This window comes from Candoia aspera, chromosome 17 (genome assembly GCF_035149785.1).
Source record: "Candoia aspera isolate rCanAsp1 chromosome 17, rCanAsp1.hap2, whole genome shotgun sequence".
NCBI lineage: Eukaryota > Metazoa > Chordata > Lepidosauria > Squamata > Boidae > Candoia > Candoia aspera.
The window spans coordinates 3,071,552-3,088,735 of NC_086169.1; the positions used below are offsets into that span (position 1 = coordinate 3,071,552).

Below are 17,184 nucleotides of genomic sequence, written 5' to 3' on the forward strand. Positions count from 1 at the left end.
GAGCAAGAACAGGGTCAGCCTCTTCTTTCCCTTCTCCGTTAGCGTAAGGATGTGGTTTTGACCCGTTTTAGGACCGGAGAGGGAGAGGAGCAGCAAATCTGGCTCCTCGTCCTGTCGAGAGTGCAGAAACTTAATTCTAACACAAATTATACCAAACCTTCTTGCCCAGAGGCCTGGCATCCATTTGGGACTACATGTCAGGGCTTGGTTGCTGCGGTGTTGTTGTTTTTCCCCCCAGTTTAAGGAGGCAAAGAAGAAGAGAACAGCTTTTTTCCAACCAGGTCGCCCGGAACAGGCTCTCCGCAGAGCGGGTGGCCTGACCTTGCCTCGTACGCTCAGTCCCATCATCCACAGACTTGCTGCGTAGGGGAGGTAGGAGCAGCAACCTTGGGCATCCCCATTAGGCCTGCGTAAAGCGTGCAGAATCCAGTCGGCGTGTGGACTCGACGCAGACTTGGGTCGAATTCCTCGGGACGATATATCCCACTGGGACGTTCCCGTCAAATCCAGGGCAGCCGATCTGGAGAAGCCTCCAGTTGGGTGATGCAGAAAATGGACTCTTATTATCAAGATTCGCTGCTGCTTTTTGGAATTCCATCGCCCCAGCGGAGCTAGGCTGCCCCTTGGCTGCCCCCTGGTGGCTATCTTGCACAGTGCAGCAGGCTGGTCCCTGCATGCGCGGATCCTTTATAGCTTCTCCCGCCCATGGCAGGAAAGGGTGGGGGCTGTGATGTGCTGCAGGAAAACCTCTCCCCCACATTCCTACTGTGCTTCTTGGCTCACTGTCCCCGCACCCCCGGCTCTTGCAAAATGATCATCTTTAGCACAGAAAGTGGGGGAGGGATTCTCCTTGTAATCCTATCTCCCACACAACCAAAGGTACGCCAAGGCAGTTTGCACAAAACAAATGGGAAAAAAAATAGAATGACCCCTTGAAAGTCCTTTGCACCTTTTCCCCTTTTCCTGGAATTCCCAACTCGATTGCACTAAGGTATGCCTTCACGGTGGGAGGGATAGAAATGAGGCATATCAATTTCCCACTCTGTTTTTGCACAAGTTTTGCATTCTCCTGAACCTAGATAGCTAAAGTCTGGGGGGCGGGGGGCGGCGAATGGCCAGAAAACTGCAGGACGAGCTGATCCCCCAGAAGTATTTGCTGAGACTTAATCTATATTTAAGAGAAATAATATATTTATCCCCCTCTGTTTTCCTTCCACCCACTCAGTCCCAATCTTCCCCACCAGGAACAGAGCGAAGAAAGCTACCTTCCTTAGCTTTAAAAGTGCCTCTGTGTTTAAACTTGAATTAGCTACTTGAAACAAACAAAGAAAAAAAAAGCTGGTTCCTGTTTATTTTCTGTGCTGTTTCCTGTCTTAGTTCCCTCACTTCCCCCGTCATTCCCCTCGTGGCCCCTCCTACGAGGTTGGGTTATCATATGGAGACCTTTCAATCTTTTGAGTTGTCCACAGGGATAACCGTTCTCTTACAGTGTCCTACCTGGCAGGGGGAGTGCTAGGGGGAAAAAAAGCATATTTTCTTGGACTGTTTGGGAAAAGGGGATGGCTCAAGCTTTGGTTTTATTTTTTTAAACTGTTGTTGTTATTATTAGTATGCTGGAATTCAAGGTGACTTTTTGGCTTGATAATAAAATGGAGAGCAGGGAACCGTTGGCTCACGCGGGTGTGTGTCGGCACATCTTTTGCTCACTTTTTCCATGGTTGTGTGTACACACTCCAGACCATAGCCTTTAAGAAAGTTTCTTATTAATTTTAAAAAAAACAGGCATGGCAAATATGCAGCTGTATTTGGGCAACCCTCATCATGTTGCTGTCTTTCCACTGTAAAATCCTTTTACAACCAGAGGGGGCCTCTGCTTGTAAAATCCCTTTCTGACTTGGATGTCCCTGGGGAGATGAGGGAGCCATCCCAGAAGCCACCTGGTCTGATCTCCGAAAGTAAAACGAGTTGGGGCTGGTAAGTACTGAGGATGGGAGACCACTAGGAAACCTTCATGCTGGAACATGGATCAGAAAACTGGGAAAACATCACTGGAAAAAAGGCAATGACCAATGACTTCTGTATTGTTGCCAGAAACCCAATTCTGAAAGATCTATGAAATCACCAAGAGCTTAAAGACGACTTTGGGCCAAGAATAATGCCATATTTTGTCTTGTCGAATACATACACAGGCGAGGGGATCAATCTACAGAAAACGTCATTTCTTTCGAATTCTCTTTCCATCCTTCTTCGAGCGAGGTTTTCGATCTGTTTTCACTTCCTCCAGTTCCTCCCCACTGCTCGACTCAGCCTCCTTTTGATAGCTGAAGTCCAGATGGCTGCAAAGGAAAAAAGGAAGCGCGCGTGCCTTTTTATTTAATCGATCAATCGATTGATTGATTGATTTACTTCTATTGCTGTGAGGTCGCATCTTCTGCCAGAAAGATGCTTACAGTATTTAAAAGGTAGCCAAATACTTGGGGCTTTTCTTTGCCCAAAAGGAGCAAGAAGAAATAATAATTTTTTAAAAAAATGTTTTTTTTCTAAATATCTTTTCCTAATTTGCCTTCGCGAGCCAGAATGTGGCTTGTCTGGGGCTGACGTGGCACGTTTCCCAGCCCCTAACTCACTGTGGATGACCTGATTGGCCACCCAATCATTTGTGGCTTCTTTCCGTGATCAAGCCACAATTAAGCCAACATTCCATGATCAAACCCTGATTCATCCCACTGTGCTGTAGTGCGACACAGAAACCCTGCCAGTGTAGTTTGGCTGCCCCATCTCCCCTCCAGCTGGTTCCCTGCCGGACAGAACAGGACAGAGAGACACAGCTCCCTTCACCCTTCCACCCCTGTAGTGTGGTCCTGTCTGTTGAAAATGTGCCTGCCTCATGGCGTGGATCTGTTGTGGGGACCGCTGAGAGTGGCAGTCACTTCTCACCTTATGGCAGAACCAGAGGAATTGCTGCTGTCTTCGTCTAAGCCAGAGGATGAATCCTCCTTACTCTTGCTACCATCTTCCTCCTCCTCCTCCTCCTCCTCCTCCTTCAGTTGGGCCAAGATTTTCCTCGCCAGCTCTGGAGGCAACGCGCGGCACCCCCCTTTCCCCTTCACAGCCCGCTCGATCCGCGCCTTGAGCAACTGGCGTTGCTTCTCCCGTTTTTCATCCGGTATCCCGCGCAGCGCGTGCACAGCGTTGATCCAGAGCCCCATCGCTTCCTCGTCACTTGAATCCCTAGGGGAGGGCAGGCCGAAAGAAAGTGGCTTTAGAGCACCTCCTTTAATGGAGGGGGCCCCTGACACCCCACTTCTGGTGAGGGTCCCATGGTTCCTGACTGTTAGCGAGGTGGGCTATGGTTCTCGGAGTGAAAAGATTTCCTATCCTCCTGTGTTATCGCTCTGGGGTGGCAGGTCAACCCACCTTCTTGTTCCTTCAGCTCTTGGGACTTGTAAGCCTGATTTAAGGCTTGGCGTGTTGGGGAAATTTACCTATTTGGGGCCTGTTTTATAAACCAGAGTGAAGCAAGCCAACAAGTGTATCAAACTATGTTCATCAAGTGTCAGCCTTACCAGGTAGGCCAGATGGGAAACACAACCAGATGAGCTAATTCTACTTTATTGTAAGGCTACATTAACAGAAACTTGCAAGTCTGAAAGTACAGTTTTCCTGCCGTCTCCTTTACAGCCCAAGAAACCAGGGAGGGTCCCTTCTGAGCCTATTTCTCTACCCATTATGCAGCTGTGGGCTAAGCCCCCTCTTATCTGACTGTTACCTAGGCAGTGTCTATTGGCCCTGTCCCCCAAGGTCTTTCCCCCATACCATTACATCTGAAGTCAGCCTTCCCAGGTAGATCAGACAGGAAACACGACCAGATGAGCTAATTCTACTTTATTGTGAAGCTATTTTAACAGGATTTTGCAAGCCTGAAAGTACAAATCTCCCCCTGTCTCCTTTACAGCCCAAGAAACTAGGGAGGGTCCCTTCTGAGCCTCTTTGCCCACCCATTATGCAGCTGAGGGCTAAGCCGCCTCCTATCTGACCGCTCCCTAGGCAGCGTCTCTTTGCCCCGTCTCCCAAGGCCTTTCCCACATGCCACTACATCAAGAGGCCTGTCGCACCTGGGCAAACCTTAACTCAGACAAGATTTTGGGGAAGGGGTTGAAACCATTAAGCATGAACTTTTAAGGCTGTGAGAAACCCCGTGATGGGGGGGTATCCCCCTCATGACACCGATGTCTCCTACATCTCTCCGTTGTTTTTAAGCCATGGAAGTCACAGTCCTCCAAAACAAGAATGTGGGGAAATCCAACATAGGAAAAAATGGGGGACACATCATCGTGGGTGCAACAGGCTTCCCTAGAACAGCAGAACCCGGGTGGTTGAATTCTGAGTTTGCTTAAGACCCAAAAGCATTAAAATGACCTGGTTTGCCCAAGATGCTGAGCCGCATCCCCAAAAACAATAACCAGGGTAAGCCTGACGCCCGGAGGTTGTGGGAATGCAACCATAAAGATCTATAAGTGGCCGCGTGTGAACCTAGGAAGAGTTGCATGTGGGAACACAGCTTCCCTGCGCTGACCTTTGCATAAGGAGTCCTCCATATGTGGGGCAGTGGCCCCTCCCCATTGCTCCCTTCCTACAGAAAGACTCCAGAAGGTCAGCCCAAAAGAAGGACATGTCACGGGCTAGAAGCTGCAAACACTCACATCTCCTCGTCTATATCTCCCTGGTATGTGAGAGGGGCCATGCAGATGGAGCAGGTGTTGTTGAGAAGTTTGTAGCATTCGGGGCAGTATATCCCTGCCAAGGGAAGAAAGACACCAAGCAACACCAATCCGCCATCACTACATCTCCCCAGCTTTGAGCCTCTAGATGTTTGCTAGGCCGCAGCAGCCATATTCCCCAGCCAGATGGGATGGTCGTCCAAAGGGCCCGAGAAGACCTGAAGTTCGGGAAATGTACAGGTAGATCTCGCTGACCAGCTGCCTTGTTTAGCGACCATTTGAAGTTACAACGGCATAAAATATATAGCTTTGTGACCAATCCTCATATTTATGACCTCCGCAGGTCTGTGTTGGCCTTACCTGGTAGACCGGACCGGAAACACGACCAGATGAGCTAATTCTACTTTATTGTAAAGATACATTAACAGAATCCTGCAAATCTGAAAATACAGTTCTCCCCCCGTCTCTTTTACAGCCCGAGAAACAAGGGAGGGTCCCTTCTGAGCCTCTTTCTCTGGCTGTTATGCAGCTGTGGGCTAAGCTCCCTCTTATCTGACATTCCTTAGACCGCATCTCTTTGCCCCGTCTCCCAAGGTCTTTGTCACATAGCTTTACATAAAGTGTTATTGTAAGTCACAATGAGATTCTAGCCTCTTTCACCCTCTACTTTCTCCAAACTTGGAGCGTTGCGAGTCCAGACCCATTGCCCCACACCCCAACAGCAGGGAACGTGAAAGCTGTGAGGATTTCTTTCCAATGGAAAACAGGCCAAATATTTCCAAGCCCAGTCATATGGTCCAATCTGGAAAGCTTGCAAACCAATTGGTCGTTAAGAAGTCTTCACTGGTCCCTTCTGTTCTCCCCCCACAGCCGTTCAACCTTTGCCCGCTTCCAAACCTCGGCACGCTGGCGTGATGCACGTCACAAAGTCCTCACTGTCCGTGCCCCTGTGGATTTTCCCACAGCCCATGCAATACGTTTCATGGATGCCCAACTTCTTAACCAACCACCTACACAGACGGAACCTGTGGAGAAAGCCAAGAATGTGCATGCATGAGTGTGAAAGAGTGAGATGAAAGTTAGAAATACAGGTAGTCCTCACTTAACAACCATTGTTTAGTGATGGTTCGGACTTACAACGGCACTGAAAAAACTGACTTATGACCAGTCCTCACTCTTACAACCATCGCAACATCCTCGTGGTCACGTGATCACAATTTTCGACCTTCTGGGCATCTGTCAAGCAAAACCAATGGGGAACCGCATGATTTGCTTAACAACCACGTGGTTCGCTTGACGACCATGGTGATTCACTTAACGACAGCCGCAAAAAAGGTCGTAAAATTGGGTTGAATCCGCTTAATGACCTCCTCGCTTAACTACCGAAATGCCAGTCTCGGTTGTGGTTGTGGACTCAGTTGTGGTTGTGGTTGGAGAGAATCTGACCATTTCACCACTGTTGCGGTGAGTCTCTCCATTTCGCTGTCCTTTGGGCAAACTGTCAATTTCAGCTTCACTGTCTTGTTTTTGTGAATCTGTCCATTTCCGTTTCTATTAAGGCCTCATCCCAGTTTCACAAATTTGTCCAGGTCAGTTCATCACATTCAGCATCCCCCACCCCACCCCACAAACGGTTGGCCCTAAAAGCTCTATTTAATTTGGCCTACTTGTCTCCAAACATACGCATTTTTTCTTTACAATCTCTTTAGGCGCGCAGTTCTGGTTTTCTCTCCCCAAATAAGGCCGTGCTATATTTTTAGCAAATACGGGCAGATCTGTATAAAACCTCCCTCGTATAGTGTATGTTGTTGTTTTTTTAAAATAGCAAACTGCATTCCAAAGTTTGAAAAAGTTTGAATGTGGACCCTAACTGTTTTTTGGTGGGCGCATTGATTTGAAAATGTGAAATTTAAAAAATTGGGTGCGTTCCGATGGGAATGGAAAAATATCATGCTCATATTTTTTTTTAACAGAATTGTGTGGAAATGTCTTACTTTGCTGCAAAGATGAGTAAAATGCTTCTGTGGCCTTCGTCTGTGGAGCGCTGCCGTACAGCCTTAAGCACAGCGGTCATTAGTTTCGTCCTTCGAGTCAAAATAGTGTTGTAGAGGTAGCAAATCCGCTCCTAAATTTGGGGAGGAAAGTTTTATTTTCTTCGAACGTCAGATGCTGCTTAGGGCATTTTGCTGGCTGCGAACATGATGCGGAAAAGGACATTAAAACGATCCAGGGCCATTAAGAGAGGTCTTGGCACGTTTTGTGAATCTGCTTAATTTGTAGCTCAGTGAACCCAAAATATGGGGGACTTCCGTGAAACGGTTAAGCAGGGAGTCACTTGAAGGCTGTTTTTTTCAGCAGGAGAAGAGGAAGGAGGGAGAAATGCTTCTTGATTCATTTATGCAACTTCTTGCCACAAGACATGGAGCTGGCTGCTAGTTGGGAAGATTTTATAAGGGGATTAGACACACGTTTCCACAAAAAATAGGAATGCTGTTATCAGTGGCTGTTACGCAGCATGGTGGCCAATGTTTGCAGGCTTCACAACGTCGACTTACATTCTTTCTGGCCAAGGCAATTGTGTGTCCGTGAAGCACTGCAATGCATTGACACATCCCCAGATCCCACCAAGCCATTCTTGCTAAATGAGGATTTGTCGAATAAATCCTGGTTGGGCAGGTCCACAGCCAACCTTAACTGAAGCTTGCTTGTTTCTTTGGCGTGCCTCAAAAAAGCTTTTCCTGATTGCAGAGGAGGCAGGGGTGGGAAATGCTTACCTGTTCCCGAGAAGGATAATACCATGCGCAGACCACTCGCCGCATGCGCTGTATGTAGGTGCCAAATATGGCGCTGAAGAAACAGATACCATACAGGAGGCCTGAGGAAGGGGGAGAGATGAAAAAGAAGAGTGAACAGGGATTTTCCACCTCCAGCAGGGGGTTGGATTGGATGACCTTAAGGGCCCTTCCCACTTGAGAACTCTGTGTTGTTGTTATTGCAGGGGAATCAGGCCTGGGCTGGGACAGAGCTGGAAGCAAGGGGTGGGAGGAGTAGAGATGCAAAGTTTGACTAAACATTAGGAAAAACTTCTTAAGCAAAGTTTGGCCAGACATCAGGAATGCTGCATTTTCAGCTGGACTGCAGCAAGGACCATGGCTTATGGATCCTATTAATTTTTCCTTTCTGAAAGATTCCTCCCCAAGGGCACCTCAGCTCGAAAAGGAAAGCTGTATTAAATCCCAGACAGGCCTTTCTGAGTTTGGGATAAATAATAAATTCCACTGGCTTCATTTGGGCTCATGATTCCCACTGTCCAACATTTAGGACAGTGTTTCCCAACCTCAGCAACTTTAAGATTTGGGGACTTCAACTCCCAGAATTCCCCAGCCAGCATAGCCCTTAGGGGTCATCTAATCCAGCCCTCCGCTCGAGGCATAGCCGGCTGGGGAATTCTGGGAGCTGCAAGTCCCACATCTTAAAGCTGCTGAGGTTGAGAAACGCTGATTTAGGACGTGCCTAGTAAATGTGGTCGCTCAGAATACCAGAATTTTGCAGGTTTCGCACCCTCACCTTATGGTCTGGCTGACCAAGGAAAGAAACTGCCCAACTTGGGGTGGGGGGGGGACACGCAGGACATTCCCAAAACGTCATTGCTTCCCCCCAAAACAGGAATTTGCTGAATGGCCTGGTTGATACCCTCTGGCCTTCTGGGGATGATGGGATTTCTACGTCTCTTTGCACGCCCCGCTGCTGAGTCTCATTCCAGGCATGCTGCTTCCCTTAAAGTGGCCACAACGGTGCATTAAACGCAGCCATTGTGAAGCCGGAGTGCTGGAACAAGCCACGTCTGTCGTTTGAAGTACATTAAAGCTCTCCGAAGACAACCTTTTCATCCTTGCACGAAGCGTTCAAGCACCATCGCCAAATTAGAGTTTTCTGCCGTGAATGCAGGTCCCTCTCCGGGTGGCGCAGATAAGACGGTATTTGCATTCCCCCAGTGTGGTGACTCACATCCAGCCTTCAACTCAGCTTCAATGCAATCCCCAAAGACTCTTTTCAAAAAAAAAATCCATAGCTGTCTAGTTCTTCCCATCCCTGCTTTTCGCTTTTTCAAAAATCCTCCTGCTAAGTCATTCTCTAGGGCAGTGTTTCTCAACTTCAGCAACTTTAAGCTGCGTGGACTTCAGCTCCCAGAATTCTGGGAGTTGAAGTCCACGCAGCTTAAAGCACGCTGGCCAGGGAATTCTGGGAGTTGAAGTCCACGCAGCTTAAAGCACGCTGGCCAGGGAATTCTGGGAGTTGAAGTCCACGCAGCTTAAAGCACGCTGGCCAGGGAATTCTGGGAGTTGAAGTCCACGCAGCTTAAAGCACTCTGGCTGGGGGATTCTGGGGGTTGAGGTCCACCCAGCTTAAAGTTGCTGAGGTTGAGAAGCACAGAGGGTAGGGAGAGGACCCGGTCAGTTTCACTGGAGGCCAGAAGAAAATCTGGTGAAACTGGCAGGGTCTCTTCCTTGATGAGCAGGAGGAGAAGCAGAGATCCTGCAGTCCAGCTACCGATCACGAGGTATCCGTTGTAGTCGGGCTCCGATGGGCGCAAACCGCATTTCGGGGACACCACGCTGACGTTGCCCCGCTGGAGCACATCAAAAGCCGAGACTAAGTCGCGGTAGAGCTCGCTGGTGTAGCCCGAGCCGTTCACGCTGATGGTGGTCGTCAGGGGGGCTGTGGAGAAAGGAAGGTCAGTCCTCTCTCTCCGGGGCTGGCATCGTGTGGGCGGTCAGACAGGCTGTCTTCCCTGGGGCCCCTTTGTCCAGGGATCCCTCTGGCAGGAGGGAGGCAAACCAGGAACGTCCAGCAGTGCCAGGAAGGGGAAATGCACAGAAATCTTTGGGATAGGTGGGCGCCCTAGGCACAGTCGCATCTGACACACACACACACACACACACACACCGGGAGGGGGCACGAAGAGCAGGGGAAGAGACGTGGGTCTCATCGGTTCCTAAATGTTATGCCAAGGTCTGCGCCGAAGGAACAGGGCAATAATGTATGGAAAACATGTCATGAAGCAGTATCCATAGGAAAATGCCATCAGGGTGCCTCCCTCCCTCTCTTTCCTTCTGTCTCTCTCCATTCTCTCTCTCTTTCTTTCTCTTTCCCCTTCCTTCCTTCCTCTTTCTCTCTTTCTCTTTCTCTTTCTCCTTTTCCTTCTTTCTTCCCCTTCCTTCCTTTCTTCCTTTTTCTCTGCTTTTTTCCACTTTCCTTTCCTTTCCTTTCCCCTTCCTTCCTTCTTCCCCCTTCCCCTTCCCCTTCCCCTTCCTCTACAACAACCCTACAAGGTAGGGTGGGCATCAAGAACGCCCCTGACCCCAAACCCCAGAAGTGAGCACCATGACAGAGCCAAGACCACGAGACTGCACTTTTCCTCCTCCTGCCCCTCTGCCTTACCTCTAGCGACGATTTCAGTCACCAGATGGTAGCGCACCAAGTCGAAGAGCCAGTACACCAAGAAGTCGGCGACAATGAGCAGAATGACCAGGATGAACTGGCGGCAGATGGAGATCAGGGACAGCGCGTAGGCGATCTGCTCCCTGCGCGGTAACACGAGGGAGGCTGCAGGATAATTCACAAAATTGTGGCTGTCGTTGACGAAAGGGGTCTGGATTGTTCTGGACGGGGGCTTTCGGCCCTTGAGGATATGGGGACAGGGACCCCTGGGCCTTTGGACATTTGGCAAACCACAAGTACCTCTGGCCCACACAGGCACGCCCCCATCCCACCGCTGGCGTACTTGGCCGGATGTACTTGGTGCTTTCCTTTGGCGACAAGGGCAGCACGGCCGGCCTCCTGGTCTTCCTCCGGGCAGCGTCCATCTTGAGAAAGGACTCGGTGATGTAGATGTTGTCGAAAGTGTCCTCGTGCAAGTAATGCTTGCGGTACAGGAGAGCCCTGGGGGAGCCGAGGGTTCATCATGGGGAGCGAGGAGCCATGCCAGCCCGCCAGCCAGGGGGGCCCAGGCCTCCCCGGCAGCTGGCCCGGCCTCCAGGGCCCATCCTCCCCGGCAGGACCCCCTCCTCGCAACCGCCCCTCCCCGGCTCACCCGATGTACATGTAGAGCATGACCAGGGTGGACATGTAGCCGAAGAGCCCCACGGCTTCTCGCGCTGGCTGCAGGCGCTCGGACACTTCCTCCATGATGTCAAAGGCGACCTGGGAGAGCTTCTTGCTGGTGTTGACGCTCACGTCGTACTGGTGGACGGTGGTGATGTTGAACTCGAACTCGGCCCGCACGCGATTGAGCATGGCCACGATGGCTGGGAAGGGGACCGGGGCCGAGAAATCTTTTTGGCCTTCCTTTCAAGGGCCACCTGCTCCGCTCTCCCAGGTAGGACCACCTGGTGGGCAGGGCCTGCCAGAGGGGGCGGGGCCTAAATATGGGTGGGGCTAAAGAGGGGCATGGCCACGTGCAAAGGGCAGGGCCAACCATTGCTTGGCCAAGCTTTTGGAAGCATTTGGTCGGCCATTGCACAATGCAGAATATTGTCTTCGTGCATCAGATTTATCTTTATTTGTAACCCGGGTTCTCCCTGACTTTCTTCCTCCTTTGGATCTGACCCTGTTTCTGCACTCGGTGGGTGTGACATGCGGCTACGTGTAGCCTTTAGTACCCCCTCCCCACCCCATAAAGCCGCCTTTTGCTCCCTAGTCTGCCAATCAGAATGATGAATCGTTTTTATCCGAAACTGGCGGAACTCCCTGCCACATGATTATAGAGGGAAAGGCCATTAGGGTTTTCAGCAGTAACAGCTAAATGGGATCTCTATGAAATACTCAGTTGGGGGTGGGGCCGTTCTGTGTATCCAGCCCAGAGTTTCTAGGAATTGGGTGGCAGGTAAATTCAATAAATTAAATTAGATTTCTTTGAAGGGAAAAGTACGAAGACGCACTCTAAGCTGGGGATTCTGGGGACATCCACCTGATTTTCTTGCTAAAAATACAGAAGCAGATTGCTCTCTCTGATTTCCCAGTCTGACCCTCGGCTTTGGGATCTCCTGGTGGGCTCCCGTCCAGGCCAAGCGGTCTGGGTCACTTTAGCTGACATCAGCCAAACTCACCAACCGGCTGCCCATTTTGACTTTGGGGAAGCTTTGTTTTAAAGGCTGAACTCAATATGGACACTGGGAACGAAGGCGTGGGGTGGGAGGCCGAGATACGGAGATGGGAAAATATATACAGGTGGAAGGAAAAAGTCGGATATCCTGGTAGATGAGTTCTGGCAGAATACGGGAGCCAGGAAGGTTCCTATATCAGAGCAAGAAGGACGATGACTCTCTGGACTTACGTTCCGCAACCTTGCGGCGCAAAAACGGCACGATGTACTGGGGAATGATGCAGAAAACCAGGAGAACTGTGGAAGGGACAGGAAACGTCAGAGGACATCCCGGTTGACATTGTTTGGTGAAGACAGATCACCCAGCTGCACCCAGTTCTGCACCTGCTTTTCCTATCTATACTTATATTTCTCATTTATATAGAATGGGACCACTGAGCCCATTCAGCATGGGTATTCAAATTGAGCCATCAACTCCAATTGAGCTGGTGTTCCAGACTGAAGCCACTTTCAAACCCTGTACTGGATCAGCCACAGTATCTGAATTGGTTTAGCGTCTTGGGATCCCTCCTTCCGAATCAATTTTCCCATCTGTAATGGTGCATGGGAAAGACCTTGGGAGACGGGGCAAAGAGACGCTGCCTGGGGAACGGTCAGATAAGAGGCGGCTTAGCCCTCAGCTGCATAATGGGCAGAGAAAGAGGCTCAGAAGGGACCCTCCCTGGTTTCTCGGGCTGTAAAGGAGACGGGGGGAGAATTGGACTTTCAGACTCACAAGATTCTGTTAAAATAGCCTTACAATAAAGTAGAATTAGCTCATCTGGTCATGTTTCCTGTCTGATCTACCTGGGAAGGCTGACCTCAGATGTAATGGGATGTGGGAAAGACCTTGGGAAACTGGGCCCAGAGACGCTGCCAAAGTAACGGCCAGATAAGAGAGGGCTTAGCCCACAGCTGCATAATGGGTGAAAAAAGAGGCTCAGAAGGGACCCTCCCTGGTTTCTCGGGCTGTAAAGGAGACGGGGGGAGAATTGGACTTTCAGACTTGCAGGATTCTGTTAATGTAGCCTTACAATAAAGTAGAATTAGTTCGTCTGATTGTGTTTCCTGTCTGGTCTACCTGGGAAGGCTGACATCAACCTTACAAGTCTCAGACACTCTTCCAAATTTCAGGAATGCCCTCCGATCCTCAAGCAACTCCACTATCTGCCGAGTATCTGCCAGCAGGATTGTTGCAACACTGGCAGCCGGTGGATGCATAGAGGATCCACTTGCAGAATGCCACGGTACAACTAATGCAACAGCTGGGGCAGAATTTGCCTCAATCCACAGCTGCACAACAGATGGCAGTTCAGCATCTCGTCGCCCCGTCTCCCAAGGTCTTTCCCACGTACCGTTGCACATCGGGTGCGAGGCAGTTAATTTGCTTGGCAGCTTTGGGCAAATCGAATCTCCCCCCTGTACCCTCATGCATTCTCTCCAGTCACGTAAGGCGAGCTCACCGTTAGCCAGCCCACAGAGGTGTTTGAAAAGAAGGACAATGTGGCAGAGGAAGGAAAGGAGAGGGATGGCCCGTTCACACTCGTCCCTGGCGTTGTCAAAGAGACGGGCGCACTTCCGATACGGGGAACCCATCTCCTCGTTGCAAATATCACCCAAGTGAAGAAGGAAGTACCAGACATTGCGCAGGCAATGGGCTGCCAGATAGGAAACAGCAGATCATTACGTCAGGCTTCGGGAAGAAACGGATACCTCTCATGCGACAAGTTGCAATCCCTGACTTTATCTGAGTATTTCTTGTCTTCCTCACACCTGCGTTGCCCCCTGTGTGTGTGTGTGCATGGTCTAGCACAGTGCCTAGGGCCCGCCCACAAAAAGTTTTAATTTTTTTTCCCCCGATCGGAAAGACTTAAAAGGAAGTAGAATTGATTTATGTTCAGGTTTTGCCTTTCAGCCTTGAACACAGATGCAATCAATAGAATAGAAATACATAAAATACAAATCAAATACACATTGAATGCCCAGGCATGGGCAATTCAAATTAAAAGCTCAGTTGTATATTAAATGCCCCCACGAAGATATGAAATGTATTTTTTAATATTATTATTTTTATGGAAAGAGGGCCCTTAAAGGCAAAAGGACCCACAAAGGCCCTGTGTGTGTGTGCGGCAGTGGGTAAGTGTGGTTGTGTATGCGCAACAAGTATTGCAAAAGTTTGTCGTGCGTCACACTTGCCGATTCAGATCCTGTGTCTTGCTACAGTTCAGGCCCGCATCGAAATCTAATTGCACCTGCATTTCACTTCTGACATCTCCCAAAATGATTCCTGCGTGACTCATGCCAGCTGGTTATGGCCTATTACTTTCTTATTGCACAAAATTACATCTGACATAGTGTTTTCTTTAAAAAAAAAAAAAAAAAAGACCACCCGCAGATGTTTTGGCATCTAACTCATTCAGATCAATAGAAATCAAGTTTCAATTGTCAAAAATCAAACAGCGCCACCAATGGTCATAACTGGTAATGCCAGCTAATAAGGCGTCATGCTGGCACAGCATTTACCCGAGAAGGTTAGAAATGTAATTACTTTGTGGGGAGCAAAGTCTCCCATCAGTCACCCCAGGCGTGGGCCATGCTGGCTGGGGATGATGGAGATTGTGGTCTCATAAAACCCAGTGGGAGGGATCGCAGCTATTCAGACAGGTTTTGGAACCCCCTTTTTTAATTCTTGCAAATCTTCTAGCACTTACCGACGTGCCGCACCGCATCCATGACAGACCGGAAAAGCTTTCGGACACGGTCCCCAACTACTTTCGCTTTTTTGGCGATATCCTTGATTTTCTTTAAGGCGTCTAGGCAAAAGGGGGAATGGAGACAAATGCTGAACAAGCCTGCCTGGGACACCTTGTTGTGCAAAGCCAGAAGCTGAACCCCAGATCATTCTGGGGAAATAAATGATATTTCTGGACCTCTGCATTTCCCATACACTATGTTTTCTGCAGTAGAAGTCATGGCTCCCAGCAATTCTTAATCAACAGAACAGGAATAGAACAGAACAGAACAGAACAATCTATATTATTTATTATAAGTGATAATATATATTAATATATATGATAATTATAGAAGAGAAGAGAATAACATTATATATATAACATACATTGTTTTATATATAACATCTATTACAGTACTGTATAGAATATATAATACAGACTACATGTGATCTCTATTATATATGTAGATAATATAATAATAATAATACTCTACTGGGGTATACATATTGCACTCTATCATTGTACTGTCCTATATTATTATATTACGCCTTGATTAACCACATTTATGATGTGCCCCAATCTACTGGCTACGGACTCTGAGCATCAAACAGCAGAGTTCAGACCGTACACAATGGAAATAATGTATTATCCAGACAAAGCTAAGGCAGAAAAGCAGGTTTATGTTAGTTAGTTATCTGTCCTGTCCTGTCCTGATATGTTATTATATATTATATTATATTATATTATATTATATTATATTATATTATATTATATTATATTATATTATATTATATTTTTTTATTTTTTATAAATTTTTCAAATTTTGCCACCGCCCATCTCCCTTCACAAGAGGGACTCTGGGCGGTTATAAATTATAAATTTATATTCTGTGGTGCGGGCTCCCTCACTGATCAGCGGTTCGCGGGCACGCTGGAGCATCTCCGCTGTCTGGTTGAGAGCCAGCTCGGCACCACAGGAGACAGTGTCAGCACTCCGGTTGAAATTCCGGATGATGTTGGCGAAGGGTCCTTCCATGGCCATCCCAAAGGCCAGGAGTATAAGGATCATCTTGCCCTCTTCTGCAGGAGGGGAGAGAAAGAGGGAAAGCGAAGCATAAGCAAAACGCCGCAGCCGTTGAACCTCTTCTCCTGGGCTCAGTCTGCCCCCCCGCAACCTTAAAACCACTCAATGCCCCCTGAAACAGCATCCTAAGTCGATGAGGGACCCCCTCTGCCACAACCCAGCCCCCCAAGGGCCTAATTCAGGGGCTCAGCCAATGTTTGGACCGCAAGGCATCCGTGCAAAACCTCCGGCCGTCCTTCCGCACCACCACATCGTCCACATCTTGTCACTTCCTCGCCTGCCATTCGGGGAGGCTGCCAACATGCGAGCCGCAATGCCAGATCCTTGTCAGATTGGAAAGTTGGCATTCGGGTCCTGCTCCTTCAGCAGAGAAGCTTTTTATTTTGCCTTTTTAAGTGTTCTTTTTTTTTTTTTCCAGGAGGGCGTCTTGGGGCACAAAGGGGCACTTACTCGAAAAGAGCTGGGGTAGCATCAGCAGGACAGTCACCCGGACTTTGAAGGAAAACGCCATGCCGAGGCCAAGGACGAGGGCCAGGGTGATGGTGGAAAGCAGGCAGTACCAAATGCTGTAGCCTTGGCCGAAAATGACCAAGGCCCCATAGGCCGCAGAGAGGGTCATCCCCAGGGCGAAGCCCCCCAGGCTACGGACCATCGCCCGTCCCAGGCTGTCCTCTGCCACCGGCCGAAGCACTTTCTGCTTCCTGCGCCGGCTATTGCCTTTCTTCCGTCCTTTCCTCAGCCATCGGAGGGAGAGATCCGGCAAGAAGCCCATGGAGGCTTGGTTGGGGGCAGAGATGCCCCAGGTGAGCTCTGGAAGCAAGCCAAGGGTCACCCAGAGGGCATGTAGATGGGTCAGGGAAAGGGCGCAGAAAAGCTTGGTTCAAAAGCCGTGGGGAAAGAGTTTGGGAAGAGGGTGGCAGGCCTGTCTTTTCCTACCCACCCACCCTGCCAAACAGGGCTGTTATTGGGAGTCAGGAATGCCAGTTAGCTTCAGATTCTGCCCATCTTCTAGCTCCACCCCTTAATCTGCCTGTTTTGCATTGACTCCACCCACTAGTTGCTAGATTGATTTTTCTCTGGGCCCTCGTCCCACCCATATTTGTTCTGGCTCCTCCCCTCGCCAGTGTCTTGAGGACTAGAACCTTGCAGGCTGGTTTTCAAACCAAGCTCTGCTCGTAGCCCCACCCACAGCCCTCCCTGGCTCCTCCCATCAATTGCTAGTTTGCTACTGGGCTCCAGCTAAGCTCCACCCTCTTTCTGCCCTGGCTTCTTCTACCTTTGGGCACCTGCGTCTTAAAACTGGATCTGTTGACCCTTCAACGGACCCTGCCCACTTAACTCAAATTCACCTTGCTGTTGCAGATTAATCAACTCTTTGCTCTGGTCGGGCTCACCCAGAACCACCTGAATTGGGAGAAAAAGGCGATGGGACGGAAAGGAGGCAGGTCTCTTGGTGGTGCCCCCCGCAGCGTTTGTTCTTCCTGACCCCACAGAACTGGGGTTT

The 17,184-nt window shown here is 49.4% G+C and overlaps 1 protein-coding gene across 1 annotated transcript; it reads right to left on the bottom strand.

The window, feature by feature from the left end:
* Positions 1 to 2,215: 2,215 nt before the first annotated feature.
* On the bottom strand, positions 2,216 to 16,452 carry DCST2 (DC-STAMP domain containing 2). Its single transcript, XM_063317198.1, has 15 exons — positions 16,131 to 16,452; positions 15,506 to 15,676; positions 14,577 to 14,678; positions 13,329 to 13,523; positions 12,058 to 12,123; positions 10,816 to 11,029; positions 10,507 to 10,664; positions 10,164 to 10,328; positions 9,273 to 9,440; positions 7,496 to 7,596; positions 6,716 to 6,846; positions 5,619 to 5,746; positions 4,704 to 4,797; positions 2,938 to 3,231; positions 2,216 to 2,336 (listed from the first exon to the last, which is right to left on the bottom strand). Exons 1-15 carry the CDS (start codon positions 16,450 to 16,452, stop codon positions 2,216 to 2,218), a joined length of 2,430 nt encoding a protein of 809 aa, XP_063173268.1.
* Between the last annotated feature and the right edge of the window lie 732 nt (positions 16,453 to 17,184).